Raw genomic sequence first — 18,211 nt, forward strand, 5'->3', positions numbered from 1 at the left:
GCATGTGAGCCTGCGCTCTCTTTCTCTCTCAAATAAATAAAATCTTAAAAAAAAAAAAAAGATAAAACTGGTTCAGAGGAATTTGTATATTAATGATTGCAATTTTTTTAGTGTAATAAAAACTATGTTTCAAACTTTATATTACACCTATATGATAATGTATGTTAAAATTCTGGTACGTTTTAATAATTTTCAAATACAGTTTGGGAGAGTATTTACATTCTTTGTTGAATTTGATTAGATGAGACTTTTTTTTTTTAAGATTTTACTTATTTATTTGACAGACAGAGATCACAAGTAGGCAGAGAGGCAGGCAGAGAGAGAGAGGGAAGCAGGCTTCCGTCTGAGCAGAGAGCCCGATGCGGGGCTCGAGTCTAGGGCCCTGGGATCATGACTTGAGCTGAAGGCAGAGACCTTAACCCACTGAGCCACCCAGGCGCCCCTAGATGAGACATTTATTTATTTATTTATTTATTTTTAAAAAAGATTTCATTTATTCATTTGACAGAGAGAGAGATCACAAGTAGGCAGGGAGGCAGGCAGAGAGAGAGGAGGAAGCAGGCTCCCTGCTGAGCAGAGAGCCCGATGCGGGGCTCGATCCCAGGACTCTGGGATCATGACCTGAGCCGAAGGCAGAGGCTTTAACCCACTGAGCCACCCAGGCGCCCCTAGATGAGACATTTAAAATTCTATTTGTTCTATTGAAAACAATGTATTTGAAATTTTTGAAAGAAAAACATTTAAAGATTTTATCTGTTTATTTTATTGAATCAGAGAGAGTGAACAAGTAGGCAGAGCAGCAGGCAGATGGAGAGGGAGAAGCAGACTCCCTGCTGAGCAGGGAGCCTGATTTGGGGCTTGATCCTTGGACTCTGGGACCAGGACCTGAGCCGAAGGCAGACGATTAACCCACTGAGCCACCCAGGCACTCCAAGAAAAAAAATACTAAAGGCTTGGATATATGGAATGCATAATTAAGCCATCCAACTATAGAGTAACTATGCTTAGGAATCACTAAGATGATCATATCTGCTATCAGTATTAAAATGGCAGTATCTTCTTCTTCTTCCTCTTTTATCAAAGCATGATTTTGAACATTCTTACTTATGAATCTTGCTAATAGGCATTCAAGTCTCTTATTTATACAGACTGTTTTTTGGTATTGATTTGTAAAGTACCTTACAGGGTCAAGGGTAAAATAGCTGAGAACCAAGTTTAGAAATAAAAATTTCAGGTGGAGTGGAATTGTTAGGGGTGATTAGAATGTAGCAAATTAATATTTTATGTATTACAAGTAGTCTAGATGAGGGAGGGTTTAGTTCCTTATGTGTTCAGTTTCCAGTATCTTTATTCTACTTTTTAAATTTTCTCTCTTCCGTGCCTTAATGGCATACATTTAAAATGGGACTAAATGGGAAAGGAACCAAGACCAGATGATGATGATGGCAGTTAACATTTAGGGAGTATTTATGTCAAGTACTGTTCTAAGGGTTTTACATATAATAGCTAATCTAATGCCTACAACAAATCTGTGAGGTAGGTATTGGTATTATATTCATTTACAGATTCATAAACTGGCATAGAGTGGTAAGTAACTTGTCCACGGTCACTTAGCTTGTAAGTGGGAAAACTCAAGATTCAAACACAGGCAGATTAGTTCTGTTTATTGTCTTTTGTTCTGTTTATTTTTTCTTGGCACAAGGAGGGTCCTGGACATAACAAGTCAACTCTTTCAGCTCTGGGAATGTAACAGGGTATTTGACTGGATGTTTTTCCAGCCATTTTGATGAAGACATACTTTCTACTCTTGTTTTACAGCAATCCTCAGTAATCACATTGTTTTCTTGGATAACGTAAAGAAAGGAATAAATTTTTTAAAATGCAAAATGGTATTATCAGTCATTCAATGCACGTTGACTACTACTGGTAGAAATAGTGCAACGACAAAACTAAAGTTGGCTAAAATTGCACACCACAAAATTTTTTAGAGTTCAAAAACTGATCGAGCATCCCATCTTTTTTGCTAATCCTAAGAACCTGTAAGACTTTATCTGGGAAACTCAAAGCTGGTAAAGAAAAGTAATCAGCAAATGACAACTACCAGTTATCTAAAAACGGGTAAATTTTCTTGACTAGGAACTGATGGGGTAATACAATTTTGTTAATATTTATGTATTCAAAATTTGACTTAGCAAAACTGCATTTGGTAGAAATTATGGTTTTAAATACTCATGTTCGCAAAAGCTATAGTCAGTAAAATATTCATAAAAAAGTGACTGAGGAATCAAATCTTTGTTAAAAAGTTTACATGGATGATAATCCTGAAAGTAACAGTTCATAAAAATGAAACTAAAAATGGACAACAATGGAGATGAATTCAAAGTCAATTTCTAAAGCTAGTTTCTCATGAAAATTAATTTTAAGATGATTGTTTTAATATTTTTATAAGCATAAAGTCAAATGTTCTTTGAATCAAAATGGCAGTTTTGAAAAGTACCTATTGTTCTGGGCATTTGGTGATGAGCAAGATCAAACCTTGACTAGTTTACTTGGGAAGGCTAATATTAAATACTTTGTCACATAATTAACTGCTGAGATAATGCTGAAATAATAAAACTGGATCTAGCTGGGCAGTAAGGGAAATTTAAATTGTATGGCAGTGTGAACAGAAGGTAATTTAGAATAGCATTTTGGAGGAAGAGGTAGTTGGCCTTTTGGTTAGGAGTAATATGTTTTTTTGAAGACCATTAAGACTTAAGGATTTTAAGAAGGATATATAATCAGATTTACATTAAAAATGGAAAAATATAGTGAATATGGAAAATGGTTTTAGGGAGTAGAGGTGGCAAGGGAAGATATCAATAGGTCTCTTGGGAAGATCCTACAGTAGTACGGTAGCTCAGATCAGAGATGGTGATTTGAGGAAGAGGGGAGGGAGAAGGCAAACAGTACAAAGCTTTGGGAGCCATGTGGGGCTAGAATCACCTGAATCTGTGGTTGATTGCCTGTGGAACTGAGAGTAAAGGATGTCAAGCATAATTTCCAATTTTTTGGCATGAATGAGGGTGATGGTACTCTGAGAAATGAGAAAACTGAAGGAGGAGCAATTTTTGGAGAGAAGACAAGTGGGCATGATGAATTGAGAGTTTATGAGACATTCCTGTAGACAGTTCTGAGAGGCAATTATGTACAGATACACAGATCTGGAGTCATGATCTGGGCTAGAGAAAAAAAAAGACAGCTTTATGCAAGAGTGGTATTAAATCCATGCGAGTAGATGAACTAATTTAAGGAGAAGGGCACTGTGAGAAGAGGGTCTAAAACTCAGGTCTGATGAGCTGGCAAAGATGTTTTAGAAGAAGCAACCAAAGAAATAAAAGGAAAAATTGAAATGTGTTAGCAAAGCTGTAAAAATAGGGTCCAGTATTTCAAGGAGGAAGTGGTCAACATTGTCCAACACTTTTGAGAACTCTGACAGGAAAAAAATACCAATAAATATTGGCAAGGAACTCTTTAATGACCTTTAACAAGGGTGGCTTTGAGGGAGGACTGGACTCGAAGCCAGATTGGAGTACAGATCTTCCTTGACTTATGGGGTTATGCCCCAATAAACCCACCATAAGTTGAAAATATTGTAGGTCAAAAATAGGGACACCTGGGTGGCTCAGTTGGTTAAGCCGCTGCCTTCGGCTCAGGTCATGATCCCAGGGTCGTGGGATCAAGTCCCGCATCGGGCTCCTTGTCCAGCAGGGAGCCTGCTTCTCTCTCTGCCTCTGCCTGCTTGTGCTCTCTCTATGACAAATAAATAAATAAAATCTTTAAAAAAATTCATTTATACATCTAGCTTACTGGACATTATAGCTTAGCTCAACCGATGTTCAGTATTCTCAGAACATTTACATTAGCCTACAATTGGGCAAAATCATCTAATACAACCCTATTTTGCAATAAAGTGTTAACCATCTCGTGTAGTTTATTGAATAGTGACAGTGAAAAACAGAGTGGTTGTGAGCGTATCCGTTGTTCAGCCTCATGATTTCATGGTAGACAGGGAGTTATGGCTAGCTGCTGCTTTCCGGCTTCACAAGAAAGGATTAGACCACATACTGCTAGCCTGGGAAAAGACCAAAATTCAGAATTTGAAGTAGATATTTTTTCCATGGATGTTGAAAGTTTATCTCCAGTTTCTAGAGTTTTAAAATGTTTATGGTAATTATGTTATTCTACTTAAACTGAGTTTATATGACTTTGAGATGATAAGTTTATATTCATTGTTCTCATGATAATGCTAGACCGACATTTGAATTTCTTAATTTATAAAATACTAACAGGAGTATGATTAAATATTCTTTCATAATTTGTAGTACCATCTAATTTTCTTGTGCTTTTATTTTTGTTCAAATGACCTTACTACTTAAAGTTGACCATTTCTAATAAGGTGGTTTTTATTTTATTTTATTTTTTAATTCTAGTTCACTCAGCCCCTAAAGAAATAACAGTGTTTAAGAGACAAGAAGAGGAAAAACCTGATAGCCTAGTTAAATATTTCAGTGTTGTTTGGTGTAAGCCTTCAAAGAAAAAACACAAAAAGTGGGAAGGTGATGCTGTTCTCATTGTAAAAGGAAAGTCATTTACATTAAAGGATTTGGAAGGCAAAGACATTGGAAGAGGTATTGTGATATTACCTGATGTTTATGATTTGGCCTACAACTAGTATATATCTGAGGTTACATAATTAAAATGATTGGGTTTTATAAAGTATTAGTTAGATTAAGATGCTCTTTAATTGACTTGCATGTCTAAATTATCTCATAATAGTTAGTCTAAGAGTCTTATGAACACTAACTCTGAAGCAAATCCCATCCCATGGATTCATTTTCTCTAAAATGAAATAGTTATATATGGTTATTTTGGTATTTTTCTGAGATTAAGCTGTTTGTCTTAGTGTACTCCTCCCCCCTCCAAATGCTAAATGATTAAAGTTAGAAAGATGTTGATATCAGGAGTGGTATATTATCTAGTTTCAATGATACCCAATCAAATTTTGGAAAAAATAACAAGGGAAAAAAACATGGCTAGGCATGATCTAAATTAATACATCTAAATTGGAGGTTGTCATTATTTCTATTATAAAATGTTGCCAGGATGATTTGTATTGATACAAGTTAGCTCACAAATTCAGAACGCTCAACACCGACCATGTTTTTTGTCATTATCTCTTATTATTCAGTTTGGAATATGGCCCATTACTGTAAAATTCATCCTCTATGTTCATTCATTCATTCATTTAATAATACCATACTTTATAGTATATAACTGTTAAGTGCCAAGCACTATGCTAGGAGTAACTCCTAGCATATAAATGGATATAATTTATAGTTTAGTGGGGATAGGGCAATGTAATTATAATGATAATTAGGCAATGATAATTAGGAAGCAGTATAATAATTGTTTCACTGAGAATTTGTACTCCATGCAGTAGGAGGTAGAAGGACCATTTAGATCTGCCTAGGAGGCTGGGGAAAGCTTCATAAGAATTGTTTAAGGAAGTATTTGAAGGATAAATAGTTCTGTAGGATATGAGAAAGGGGCATACAGAAGAGGGAATAATATATACAAAGGCACAAAAGCAGGGGAGAATTAAAACTACTGGCTCAGTGTTTCAGGAATTTTTATATTATGTGAAGGTCAGTGAGTGACAAGAGTTGAGGCTGAACTGAATTATCTGCAGCAGAATTTTTTTATTATAAAAATATTGAGGGGTGCCTAGGTGGCTCATTCAGTTAAGTCTCTGACCCTTGGATTTGGCTGATACCATGATTTCAGGGTCATGGGACTGAGTGCAGCATTGGGCTCCTTGCTGGGCAAGCTTGTTTAAGATTCTCTCCCTCTCCCCTGCCCCACCTCTCTCTCAAAAAGAATAAAATTAAAAAAAAAAAAAGTCATTTCTCTACAGACTGAGCCAACAAGCACCCCAAGCTATGTTTTCAATAATTAAAGAAGGCCTTGCTTTCTCTAAAGCTTGGCTGATTTTTATAGCTTTATTATTTATTCCTTCTGATTTTTAGTGTTTTTTTTTTTGTTTTTTGTTTTTTATTTTTATTATTTTTTAAAAGATTTTATTTATTTATTTGACAGACAGAAATCACATGTAGGCAGAGAGGCAGGCACAGAGAGAGGGGGAGGCAGGCTCCCCGCCTAGCAGAGAGCCCGATGCGGGACTCGATCCCAGGACCCTGGGATCATGACCCGAGCCAAAGGGAAAGGCTTTAACCCACTGAGCCACCCAGGCGCCCCCTTTAGTGTTTTTTTTTTTAAAGACAAAATGATAAATTATGTTTTCATTCTGGCTAATGGGTTATACAAGGCTATTTGCATTCAACACACAGTTTTCATTCTGTAGAGTTATGGGAAGGTGACTATGGTATCACTAATTAAGTTATTTTAGGGTACCAGTAAATTAAATTCACATTCTCCCTTCTCAATTTAAAGGCGTTGCATATAAATTCAAGGAGCTTGAAAAGATTGAAGAGGGCCACAGACTGATGATTGGTGGAAAAGAAGTAGAAGTCATGGGTCTAATCTCTCCAGATGATTTCAGTAGTGGCAGATGTTTTCAGCTTGGAGGAGGAAGCTCTGCTATTTCAAGTTCTTCTCAAGCTGCCAAGAAGTGTTTCTCTAACCCCTTTAAGAGTGTTTGTAAATCAAGTTCAAAGGAAAATAGACTGAGTGGCTTCCAAGATTGCAGACCACGCCATGACCCACATGCTCCAAGTAAGATGTAAAAAGTAATTTAAATATTCTGTTTTTACTGTCAAAAAGTATTTGGCATGTGAATTTAAAGTTTAAGTTTTGTTTAAAGTTTTCAGATGAAAGTATGTATTATTCTTCAGGTATATAACTCAAATAAGGAATAATGTTGAAGTTGTATAATATAGTTTGGGAACCATTTTTAAATGTATAATTCTAAGAATACAGTAAAGAAAATGTCATATTTGTGTTGAAGGAAAAATATACAAATTGGAGATGTATACACACATACATACGGAAAAATAATCAAATTGGAGATGTATACATATATACACATATACATATATATATGGTTTTGAGTAATATCTGACATCTTCAGCAAAAAGAAATATTAGTCAATTCATGAGTCAGGATTATGTTTATACTTTCTTTTGATGACTGTATGCCTTGATGGCATGCATTAGTGTATTAAAGTGTTGAATGGTGGGATCTTGGGTCAAGAATTTAAATTGTATCATGAGAATTCAATTTAATAAATTAATTTTCACATTAATGAATCTAATTTAAAAATCACATTAAAAAATAAAACCTCTCTTGTTTTTTGTTTGTTTTTTAATTGTTTACTCAACAGGGATTTCTTCAGTGCCTTTTTTTGCATTGAGCCCAGAGGTAAATTGTTATCAAAGATCTTCCCATTTAGTTAGGAGACAGACAAGTAAATTTGAATTATAGGGCAGTGGTTATTGCAGTCGGGGTACAGAGTAGGCTGCTTTCATATTAGTAGTAAAATTAAAAGTACATAAAGCAACATAATTAAGTATTTTTTGTAAGTATTATGGAGATAGAATTTTTGAAATAAAGGAGTCTTTGAGATCATTTAGTTCAGTCTCTTTGTGTTTGAAGAAAACTGAAGTCAGAAAGATGAACTGAAATTGTTGAAATTCAAATAATTAGTGATAAATTCAGGATTAAAAACCCCAAATTAAAAGTTCCTAGCTCTATGTGAGATTATCAGAGACTTAATTGAAAGAGAGAGAAAGAAAGAAAGCAGAGAACAGAAAGCTTCTGCTTCTGATTTTTCTTTTTATCCACATTTTTTTTCTGTCCTGCCATCTCTTTTAACAGGCTTCCTTCTCCTTTAGTCTCCTTTCTCTTTGCCTTCCTGTTACATAATACAGGGATGTGGAACCAAAAGAATGATGTGCTTATTCAAAGATCTGACTTGGAGTCCTGATTTTGCCACTGACCTAACTGGTTCTTTACTTCTTGGGGTAGTCACTTACCTCTCTCTTGGCTTTGTCTTCTCAAGTCTAAAATGTGGGTTCTAATTATAGAATTAGAGACACAGAGTGCTGCTATATGCTGTGTATAATAAATACTTGTTGACTGAATGAAGTTTTATAGTGATTATATATATGTGGATGTGTGTGTTTGTGTAATATAATAAGAATCCTTTGTGTAAATGCTAATAAGTAGTTGATGATTCTCATTTATTTATCTTGCCAAGGGTAGAATTAGGTTTTAGGCTTAAAATGAAAACGTGAAAGATTTTGTAATCACTAAGTGATGCTTCCTTATTGCGAAGGTAGAGAGAGAGGCGTCTTAAAATTTGGACTGGTGTCCCATTATTGTGGTGGTTTAAGTTTTATCTTTCTGGAAGATGGATGCTTTGTTAGTTGGCTTAGATTCTATAGTCCTTCTTATTTCAGTAGTGAATTATCCTCACCTCTGTCTTCCCTTTTCCCCCTTTGTGTTTTTCAAAAGAGAAAAAAAATGGGCCCATTTCTTGGTTAGGAACCAACAAGGAATATACTCTTGCTTTGCTATTAGAATACAGGGGAATGCCAAGGGCCGAATTTTCCATTTTCACTCTCCCTAATCCTCTACCTGCCAGGAAGTGACCTCAAAAATAGGAGTTCCTTTTAGTTGCTCAGAAACCCTAGATCCACAGAAAACTTTCCTCTAGTTGATTGGTAATGGTTAAACGTGACTAAACTCTCATTCCTGTGACTGTGTATTTCTGCATTGGTGGATATTTATTTAATTTCCTGGAACCTATTTTCTTTATCCTCCCTTCTCATTTCTGCCCTTTTCTTTTTTCTTTTTGTTTTATTTTGAAAATCTATTACATTTTTTAACTATGATGTAGACATATAAGTATATCCCCTAAATAATTTTGATGAGTTTATTTTCTAACTTTAGATTTATTGAGAACTGCTTTCCAGTTATTTGAATTTGAATTTGTATTTTTTGGTGATATTTTAATAAATCCTTTAAATTGTATTAGTATATTTCTACTGAATTACCTTATTATTCTACAGTTACTTTTTTTTGCTGCTTTGTAAAGATTCATGAATTTGACATTCATGAACATAGTAATTAAAGCAAATAATTATGGCAAAGTCAATGGAAAATTTGTCATCCTTTCTTAATTCTTCTGATTAATAGAAGTAATAGTCATTGTTTGTGTGAACAGAAATGAAGATAATGGGAGCCTTATGTTAAATTTGGGGTACCTTTCTAAAATAAGAAGCTGTGAGCATTAGCAGCTGCAACTTGGCAAAATTCCAACCTGTAGTTTCAGTTGGAGATAGTTCTCTTTGCTCTGAATACTGAACTATTAAATGTTGTGGCTTACTGAATTCTTTACTAAACAATAGTGAATTTTATTGGTTTTGAAGTACTTTGAGGCGTATAAGTTTATTTAGAAAGCTCTTTGAAATTCTCTGCCTGAACTCTTACATCAATAAGACATGAGATTATTATTATTATTTTTTTTAAAGATTTTTTATTTTATTTATTTGACAGATCACAAGTAGGCAGAGAGGCAGGCAGAGAGAGGAGGAAGCAGGCTCCCTGCTGAGCAGAGAGCCCAATGCCGGGCTCCATCCCAGGACCCTGGGATCATGACCTGAGCCGAAGGCAGAGGCCTCAACCCACTGAGCCACTCAGGCGCCCCAACATGAGATTATTTTTTAATTTTCTTTTCTTGCCTACTATCAGTGTTACTAAATGTCCAGCTTTTTTTTTTTTTTTTGCCACAAATGATAGCAAATAATTATAGGCTGTGAGTAATTAAAGCAAGTTAATTACTGACCAAGTGAAATTGCCATACATTAATAGTTAAACTTTCATCTTTTTCTTAAGATTCTCTTGTAATGCCACGACCCGACAATAATTGCCAGTGGACATTCAATAAGAATTGTTTTCCTATTGTGGATGTGGTGATAGATCCTCACCTTGTATATCATCTTCGACCACATCAGAAAGAAGGAATCATATTCCTTTATGAATGTGTAATGGGAATGAGGTAGGAAAATAAATGATTTGTTTAGTCTAATCTGAGTTTTTTGCTTTTTTTTGTTTGTTTAAAGATTTTTTTTTTTAAATTTAAAAGATTTTATTTATTTATTTGACAGAGATCACAAGTAGGCAGAGAGGCAGGCAGAGAGAGAGAGGAAGGGAAGCAGGCTCCCTGCTCAGCAGGGAGCCCGATGCGGGGCTCGATCCCAGGACCCTGAGACCATGACCTGAGCGGAAGGCAGAGGCTTAACCCACTGAGCCACCCAGGCGCCCTGTTTGTTTAAAGATTTTATTATTTTTTTAAAGTAATCTCTCCACCCAACATGGGGCTTGAACTCATAACCCTGAGATCAAGAGTCACATGCTCTACTGACTGAACCAAACAGGCAGGTACCCTTAGTCCGATCTGAGTTTTTTTTTTTTTTTTTTTTAAGATTTTATTTATTTGACAGAGATCACAGGTAGGCAGAGAAGCAGGCAGAGAGAGGAAGAGAAGCAGGCTCCTCGCTGAGCAGAGATCCTGTTGTGGGGCTCGATCCTAGGACCCTGGGATCATGACCTGAGCTGAAGGCAGAGGCTTTAACCCACTGAGCCACTCAGGCACCCCTGATCTGAGTTTTGATTTAGCCTGTAACATAATGGTTTTCTATGGATGCCTGGGTGGCTCAGTCTGTTAAGCATCTGCCTTTGGCTCAGGTCATGATCCCAGGATCCAGTAATGCATCGGGCTCCTTGCTCAGCAGGGAGTGTGCTTCTCCCTTTGACCAACCCCCCCAGTGCCTCTCTCTCTCTCTCTCTCTCTCATTCTCTCTGTCAAGTAAATAAAAAACTTAAAAAAAATGGTTTTCTAGAAAAAGCCTGATATAATGAGTCTCAGTACATCATGAATAATACTTAATGGGTACATTTATTCTTTAAAAAAAAAATTAACATAGTGTATTATTTGCCCCAGGGGTACATGTCTGTGAATCATCAGGCTTACACATTTCACAGCACTCATCATAGCACATACCCTCCCCAATGTCCATAACCCAGCCAGTGTGCATTTATTCTAAAAGTGATTCTTGAGGAGGCCTTGTGCCAGACATCCTGCTGGGAGCTGAGCATATAGGAGTCAGGACCATGGTCCCTACCCTTAAGTAGTTTTTAAAATATTTGAGGAAATAGGTAAATATAATCAACCTGAATATGGTACAATAAGAGCTTACAAGTATGAGAAAGGGTTATAGGGGCAAAATGGAAGTAGCCTTTAATTCTGCTTATGGAAAAAACGTTTTCTTCTAGTCTCACTTCTACTTAAAAAAAAAAAAAAAAAAAGAGCTCCCCAACTCCCTTTTTTGAATTTTTTTTTTTTCACATTTTATTTATTTATTTGACACAGAGCGAGCGCATAGCGGGAGAGAAGCAGGCTCGGGGAGCCTGACGTGGGGCTCAATTCCAGGACTCTGGGATCATGACCTGATCCAAAGGCAGACACTTAACTAACTGAGCCACCCAGGTGCCCCTCCCCCACTTCCATTTATTTATTCATTCATTTATTTATTTTTTTAAAAAGATTTTATTTATTTATTTGACAGAGAGACACAGCGAGAAAGGGAACACAAGCAGGGGGAGTAGGAGAGGGAGAAGCAAGCTTTCTGCTGGGCAGGGAGCCCGATGTGGGACTCAGTCCCAGGACCCTGGGATCTTGACCTGAGCTGAAGCCAGATGCCTAACAACTGAGACACCCCGGCAACCTCCCCCCAACTCCCTTTTAAATAGAGCTTTCTGATAAAGAATTGTGGTGTCCTCTCTTAAAGATACTTAAGAGGATACACACAGACATGAAAAAGCCAGACAAAGGAAGTAAAAAAGAATCAAAGGAACCTGCTAACATCTTATTATATTTCCTTCTAGTTCTTTTTCTTTTGCTTTTAATGCATAGACCTTGATTTTTAAATCGATCATTTAATAGGGAATTGAGATTATAAATTCCCCCAAACTCTTTTTATTTTTTAAAAGATTTCATTTTATTTATTTATTTATTTTTAAAGATTTTATTTATTTATTTGACAGAGATCACAAGTAGGCAGAGAGGCAGGCAGAGAGAGAGGGAGGAGGAAGCAGGCTCCCTGCGGAGCAGAGAGCCCGATGTGGGGCTCGATCCCAGGACCCTGGGATCATGACCTGAGCCGAAGGCAGAGGCTTTAACCCACTGAGCCACCCAGGCGCCCTTAAAAGATTTTATTTATTTGACAAAGAGAGACACAACGAGAGAGGGAACACAAGCAGAGGGAATGGGAGAGGGAGAAGCAGGCTCCTGCTGGGCAGGGAGCCTGATGTGAAGCTCGATCCCAGGATCCTGGGATCCTGACCTGAGCCAAAGGCAGATGCTTAACGACTGAGCCACCCAAGCGCCCCCTCCCCAAACTCTTAAGAACCCTTTGATGACAGGTTAAGGGAATACTAAATCCCAGAAACTTCTTAGACTCATGTTCTTTCTCAAAATATACTTTTCTTTTTGGAGATTTTGTCTCATTTGGCTGGGAGGGGATCTTTAATTTCTTCTCTTTTACTTTTCAATGTAATCAAACCCGAACTTTTAATTATTTTGAACTCTTAAAGATCTTTGATTCCAGATCTTTTCTAGCACCCCACTGCAGCAGTGCTGGTACCTGATGTCATACAATTTTATTTTGTCTGGATTTTTGCAGTAGTACTTACATGTCTGGTTCTGATGCTCCTCAAATTCATTCTACTTATTGCTACTAGCTTGATTTTTCTGAAAAGCAGTTCTGAACATGGCATTCCTTTGCTTAAAATGTTTCAGACTCTCAGAACTTAGAGCAGTGTTTCCTGATTTATAATTTGCACTTCACTGGTGGGATGTGGGATCATTTTAGGTGGACATGGACAAGCCTTGTTTTTTATTTTATTTTGTCTTATTCAAAAAAATTGAAGGATTTTATTTTTAAGCAATCTTTTTTTTTTTTTTTTAAGATTTATTTATTAGTCGAGAGAAAGAGCGAGAGAGAGTGCAAGTGTGTGTGGGGAGAGGGGCAGAGAGAGAGGGCTCTGCTGAGCGTGGAGCCAGATGTGGGGCTCCATCTCTTGACCCAGAGATCATGACTTGAACCGAAACCAAGAGTCGGATGCTTAACCTGACTGAGCCACCTAGGTGGCTCTGTCATCTCTATACCTAATGTGGAACTCGAACTCACAACCCCGAGATAAAGAGTTGCACACTCCACCCACCAAACCAGTCAGGAGCCCCACACCTTGTTTTTAAATTCCGATAGTAACATATTTAATTAGTGAATTATTAGAAAAAAGTAGCATATTAAGTCCTTGGTTTCATGGATTTATTATGCTTGGAATTTTAAAATAAATCTAATTAAAAGAAGTTGACTTAAAAATAAATGATAACACATATGGTATCACATATAGCAAAATTAGTGGTGTTTGGGAGACTAATGTTTGGGAGACACCTGCAAGATGCACTCTGAACTTTCAAGAATAAGTATGCCTGCCGTCTTTAGTCTCTTCCTATCTAGCCAGTTCATAGCCTTTGTGTTTCCTTGCTTGGAATTCAGTTCAAGCTCCAGCTATGTTGAACTACTTGATTCATGTAATGAACTATTCACCTTTGAAAAGGGCCATCTTTTCAATGAAGCCTTCCTGCTTTCTTCCTTCCACTGTCGAAGGATGGATCACTATTTTCTCTCTGCCACTCACTACATCTCAGTTGGCATTTGGTCTTGCACTGTCACATTGTTGATATAAAATGATAATAATGGGGTGCCTGACTGGCTGGTTTAGTTGGTAGAGTATGCATCTCTTGATCTCACAGTTGTGAGTTTGAGCCCCAATGTTGGGTGTAGAGATTACTTAAAAAAAAAACCAAAATCTTAAAAAAATGATAATAGAGGCATCTGGCTGGCTCAGTCAGTTAAGTGTCTATCTTAGGCTCAGGTCTGATCCTAGTGTCCTGGGATTGAGCCCTATGTCAGGCTCCTTGCTCAGTGGGGAGCCTGCTTCTCCCTTTGCCTGTTGCTCCCCCTACTTGAGCTCTCTCTCTCACTGGCAAATATATAAAATCATTTAAAAAAATGATAATAATGGCTATAGTTCATGTTTGTGATTTTTTTTCTGTACTTTGAAATGGAAAGCATAGTTAATTTTTGGTTATTATTTTTACTAATAAGAAAATGGGTTAAACTATAATAAAACTACTTATTTTAATTTAAATTCCAGTTAATATATAGTGTAGTATTAAGTTTCAGGCGTACAATTGAGTCATTCAACATTACTTTTTGTTTTTTTAAAGATTTTATTTTTTTGACAGAGAGAGAGACAGTGAGAGAAGGAATATAAACAGGGGAGTGGGAGAGAGAGAAGCAGGCTTCCTGCTGAGCAGGGAGCCCGATGAGGGGGTCAATCCCAGGACCCTGGGATCCTGACCTGAGCTGAAGGCAGATGCCTAACGACAGCCACCCAAACACCCTTCGTCATTCAACGCTACTTTTTAAAAAAATTTATTTTTTAATATTTAAAAGATTTTATTTATTTATTTGACAGAGATAGAGAGAGATCACAAGTAGGCAGAGAGAGAGGGGGAAGCAGGCTTCCTGCTGAGCAGAGAGCCAGAAACGGGGCTCAATCCCAGGACCCTTGAGATCATGACCTGAGTTGGAGGCAGGGGCTTAACCTACTGAGCCACCCAGGTGCCCCTGTTATTCAACACTTCTATATAATGCCTGGTGCTCATCACAAGTGTCCTCCTTAATGCCCATCACCTATTTCACCCATTCCCCCACCCACCTCAGGTCTGGTCACCATCAGTTTGTTCTCTATAGTTGAGTCTGTTTTTTGGTTTGCCTCTCGTTTCTTCTCCCATGTTTGTTTGTTTTGTTTCTTAAATTCCACACATGAGTGGAATCAACATAACTCATCATTAGGGAAATACAAATCAAAACTATAATGAGGTAACCACCTCACACCTATCAGAATGGCTAAAATCAGCAACACAAGAAACAACAGGTGTTGGCGAGGATATGGAGAAATAGGAATACTCTTACATTGTTGGTGGGAATGCAAACTGGTGCAGCCACTCTGGGAAACGGTATGGAGGTTTCTCAAAAAGTTAAAAATAGAACTACCTTATGATGAAGCAAATATTTGCCTAAAGAATATAAAAATACTAATTCAAAGGGATATTTACATAAAGAATACAAAAATACTAATTCAAAGGGATACACACACCTCAATGTTTATAGCAGCATTATCTACAATAGCCAAATTATGGAAACAGCCCAAGTGTCTATTGATTGATGAATGGATGAAGATGTAATGTATATATACAATGGAATACATTACTCTGCCATAAAAAAGAATGAAATCTTGTCATTTGCTATGACATGGATGGATTTAGAATATTATGCTAAGTGAAATAAGTCAGAGAAAGAACACGTACTTATTTTTGGTACTATACTTAGTTCCTTTGGACTGTATAACTTAAAGTATATATAAATAGATGACTGGGTGGCTCGGTTGGGTAAGTGTCTGCCTCTGGCTTGGGTCATGGTCCCAGGGTTGGGGGATTGAGGCCTGTGTTGGGTTCTCTGCTTGGTGGGGAGTCTGCTTTTCCCTCTCCTTCTGCTCATGCATGCTCTCTCTCTCTCTTTCAAATAAATAAATAAATAAAATTTTAAAAAAATAAAAAATCTATAAATATATATCAAAACTTCAAAAGCTATGAAGTGATATAAACATGCCACTTATAAATAACATTCCTTATAATATTTAATTTTAAATTGCATTAACTGAGTAGGTTTGTAACATAAGACTATTACCAAGTTACATGTATTAGATCAATATATAGTTTTTTCTTTTTTCCTTACAGTGCAGGGAGCTCTAAGATTGAGGACTTCATTTACTGCCAGATAATCGTAAATACAGCTCAACAGATCTTTCTGGTTAAGATTGCAATGTAGTTTAGTGTTTTGATGTCTAATGCTGAACCTGATAAAAATTGCTCAACTATTAGTGATGAGAAGCACAGTTATAGTTAAATTATTCTAATGTAGGTATAAAATTGGGATATATTTCTACTCTCTAAATATATGCATATGATAGTAACATGATTTGGATTCAACTGTCAAATTTCAGATTTAGTAATTTAGTTGACAGTAAATATATAATGAATATAATTATCAAAGATTCAAAAGAGAGATATGTTGTAAATCAGCTGCATGAAACTAGAAAAAGGGTTTGGCACGGGGTAGAGTTTGTCCTAATTACAAAATACCAGCTTTTGGTTCTTGACTAATAAACGATGATATTAGGGGCATAAAATATTTTCCTATTGTGACTAAAAGAAGTATAATTATTTCTAACAGAGTGAATGGCAGATGTGGAGCTATTCTTGCTGATGAAATGGGTTTAGGGAAAACATTGCAATGTATTTCACTCATCTGGACTCTGCAGTGTCAGGGACCCTATGGAGGCAAGCCAGTAATAAAGAAGACGCTTATTGTCACACCTGGAAGCTTGGTGAATAATTGGAAGAAGGAATTTCAAAAATGGCTAGGAAGTGAAAGAATCAAAATATTTCCTGTTGATCAGGTAAGAGAATTATCACAGTTCAGCCTTGGTCATTTTCTAAATCTCTATGCTTTTCAAATCAACACTGCAGTTTTCACTGTCTGTTGAGTAGTTTTTCAAATGCATGTAACTCCCCAACCTTTGCAGAAAAACAGCATCTTGGCTTACAATTTGGCTTTGAGTTAACATATTCTAATTAATGTCTGTCAGGAATATGCTGCTTGAATTTGATTTTATAGTTTTAGCCCATAATTTGTTAAATTTTTTTTTTTTTTTTTTTTTTTTAGGACCACAAAGTAGAAGAATTCACTAAATCTCCATTTTATTCTGTTCTTATCATCAGTTATGAAATGTTACTTCGTTCTTTGGATCAAATTAAGAGTGTAAAATTTGATCTTCTAATCTGTGATGAGGGCCATCGTTTGAAGAACAGTGCCATTAAGACAACTACGGCCCTCATTAGCCTCTCCTGTGAGAAAAGAATAATTCTAACTGGTCAGTATTTACTCTGGGGATGATATGATAGAATTTTTGCCTACTTATACAAGATTTGTAATATGCTTGGAATACAAAGAATTGCTGGTGCTGGATGGGGTGCATATTAATAAACCTTTGGTCATTGAGTGTTGGTAGGATTCTGAATTTTCAAATCCCTATATAATTTTCTGCATCCTAGATTTTGGAGGTTTTGAAAAATAAATACAATGGTATCATGGTAAAGAATGTAGGAGATGGGTCTGGACTGCCTCTGCTTGGTTCCTAAGGGTGATATTTATAGCTGTACAACTTTGGGCAAGTTATTTAACTTCTTTGTGCCTCAGTTTCCTTATCTGTGAAATAAGGATTATAATACTATATTATTGGATTATTAACAGTTATTGTGAAGGTCAAAGGAGTTAATTCACATAAAGTTCTTGCAAGATTACCTGACACATGGTAAATGCTTAATATAAGTATCTCTTGTTTTTATATGTGTATGCTGCATGCACGTAATTTATTGCTGATCAAACTTGCTGGCCCAGGCTATCTGGAAAGGTGGGATGGCCCCTATTTAAATACAAGAATCTTTTTCTACTCACTTCTTTTTAGCCTATATTAGAATCAGCTCAATGTAGCTTTCCTCCCATACCTCACTTTGGTCTTGTGTGGCCCTTCCAATTTCTGGAGAATTATCCTTGTTTGAAGGAGAGCTTCCACTCTTCCCTACAACTTGGTCAATGGTTGACTCATATGGAGGTAAGTGGAAAATGCCAGAGCCCTTGCATTAGGGTTATTTCAGGAGCAGCTTTATGGTACAATTTATGTTCTGAGCCTTGCTGTAATTTATCTCAGGCTCAAGGAGGCCATCCTCCCTTAGTTTCTTCCCCTGCTATTCTCTGATTCCATTATTCTCTTTCTCCTGAGAGCTCTCCCTCCATAAATGTACAGCCAAATCCCTGTCTCAGGCTGTGCTCCTGGAGAACCCAGTCTAAGACACAAATCCTTTCCTGCATCAGTTATTGGCAGATGGGATCAGACTATCATGAGTGGCTTGGATGAGTTAGCTGGGGTTGGATGAATATCTGGAAGCCAGCCA

General features: G+C 36.8%; 1 protein-coding gene across 1 annotated transcript in view; it reads left to right on the forward strand.

Moving 5' to 3' along the window:
* The window catches only part of LOC111146624 (RAD54 homolog B (S. cerevisiae)), a 92,419-nt gene that overhangs the window by 47,415 nt on the left and 26,793 nt on the right, over positions 1–18,211 (forward strand). Inside the window, exons 3-7 of the mRNA XM_022502260.1 lie at positions 4,473–4,670; positions 6,493–6,774; positions 9,898–10,060; positions 16,431–16,656; positions 16,923–17,130. Coding sequence (XP_022357968.1) covers positions 4,473–4,670; positions 6,493–6,774; positions 9,898–10,060; positions 16,431–16,656; positions 16,923–17,130 — 1,077 coding nt within the window. The remainder of the gene's footprint in view (positions 1–4,472; positions 4,671–6,492; positions 6,775–9,897; positions 10,061–16,430; positions 16,657–16,922; positions 17,131–18,211) is intronic.

The sequence above is a fragment of the Enhydra lutris genome, unplaced genomic scaffold (genome assembly GCF_002288905.1).
Source record: "Enhydra lutris kenyoni isolate GAN:26980312 unplaced genomic scaffold, ASM228890v2 scaffoldscaffold14, whole genome shotgun sequence".
In the NCBI taxonomy this organism is placed as follows: domain Eukaryota; kingdom Metazoa; phylum Chordata; class Mammalia; order Carnivora; family Mustelidae; genus Enhydra; species Enhydra lutris.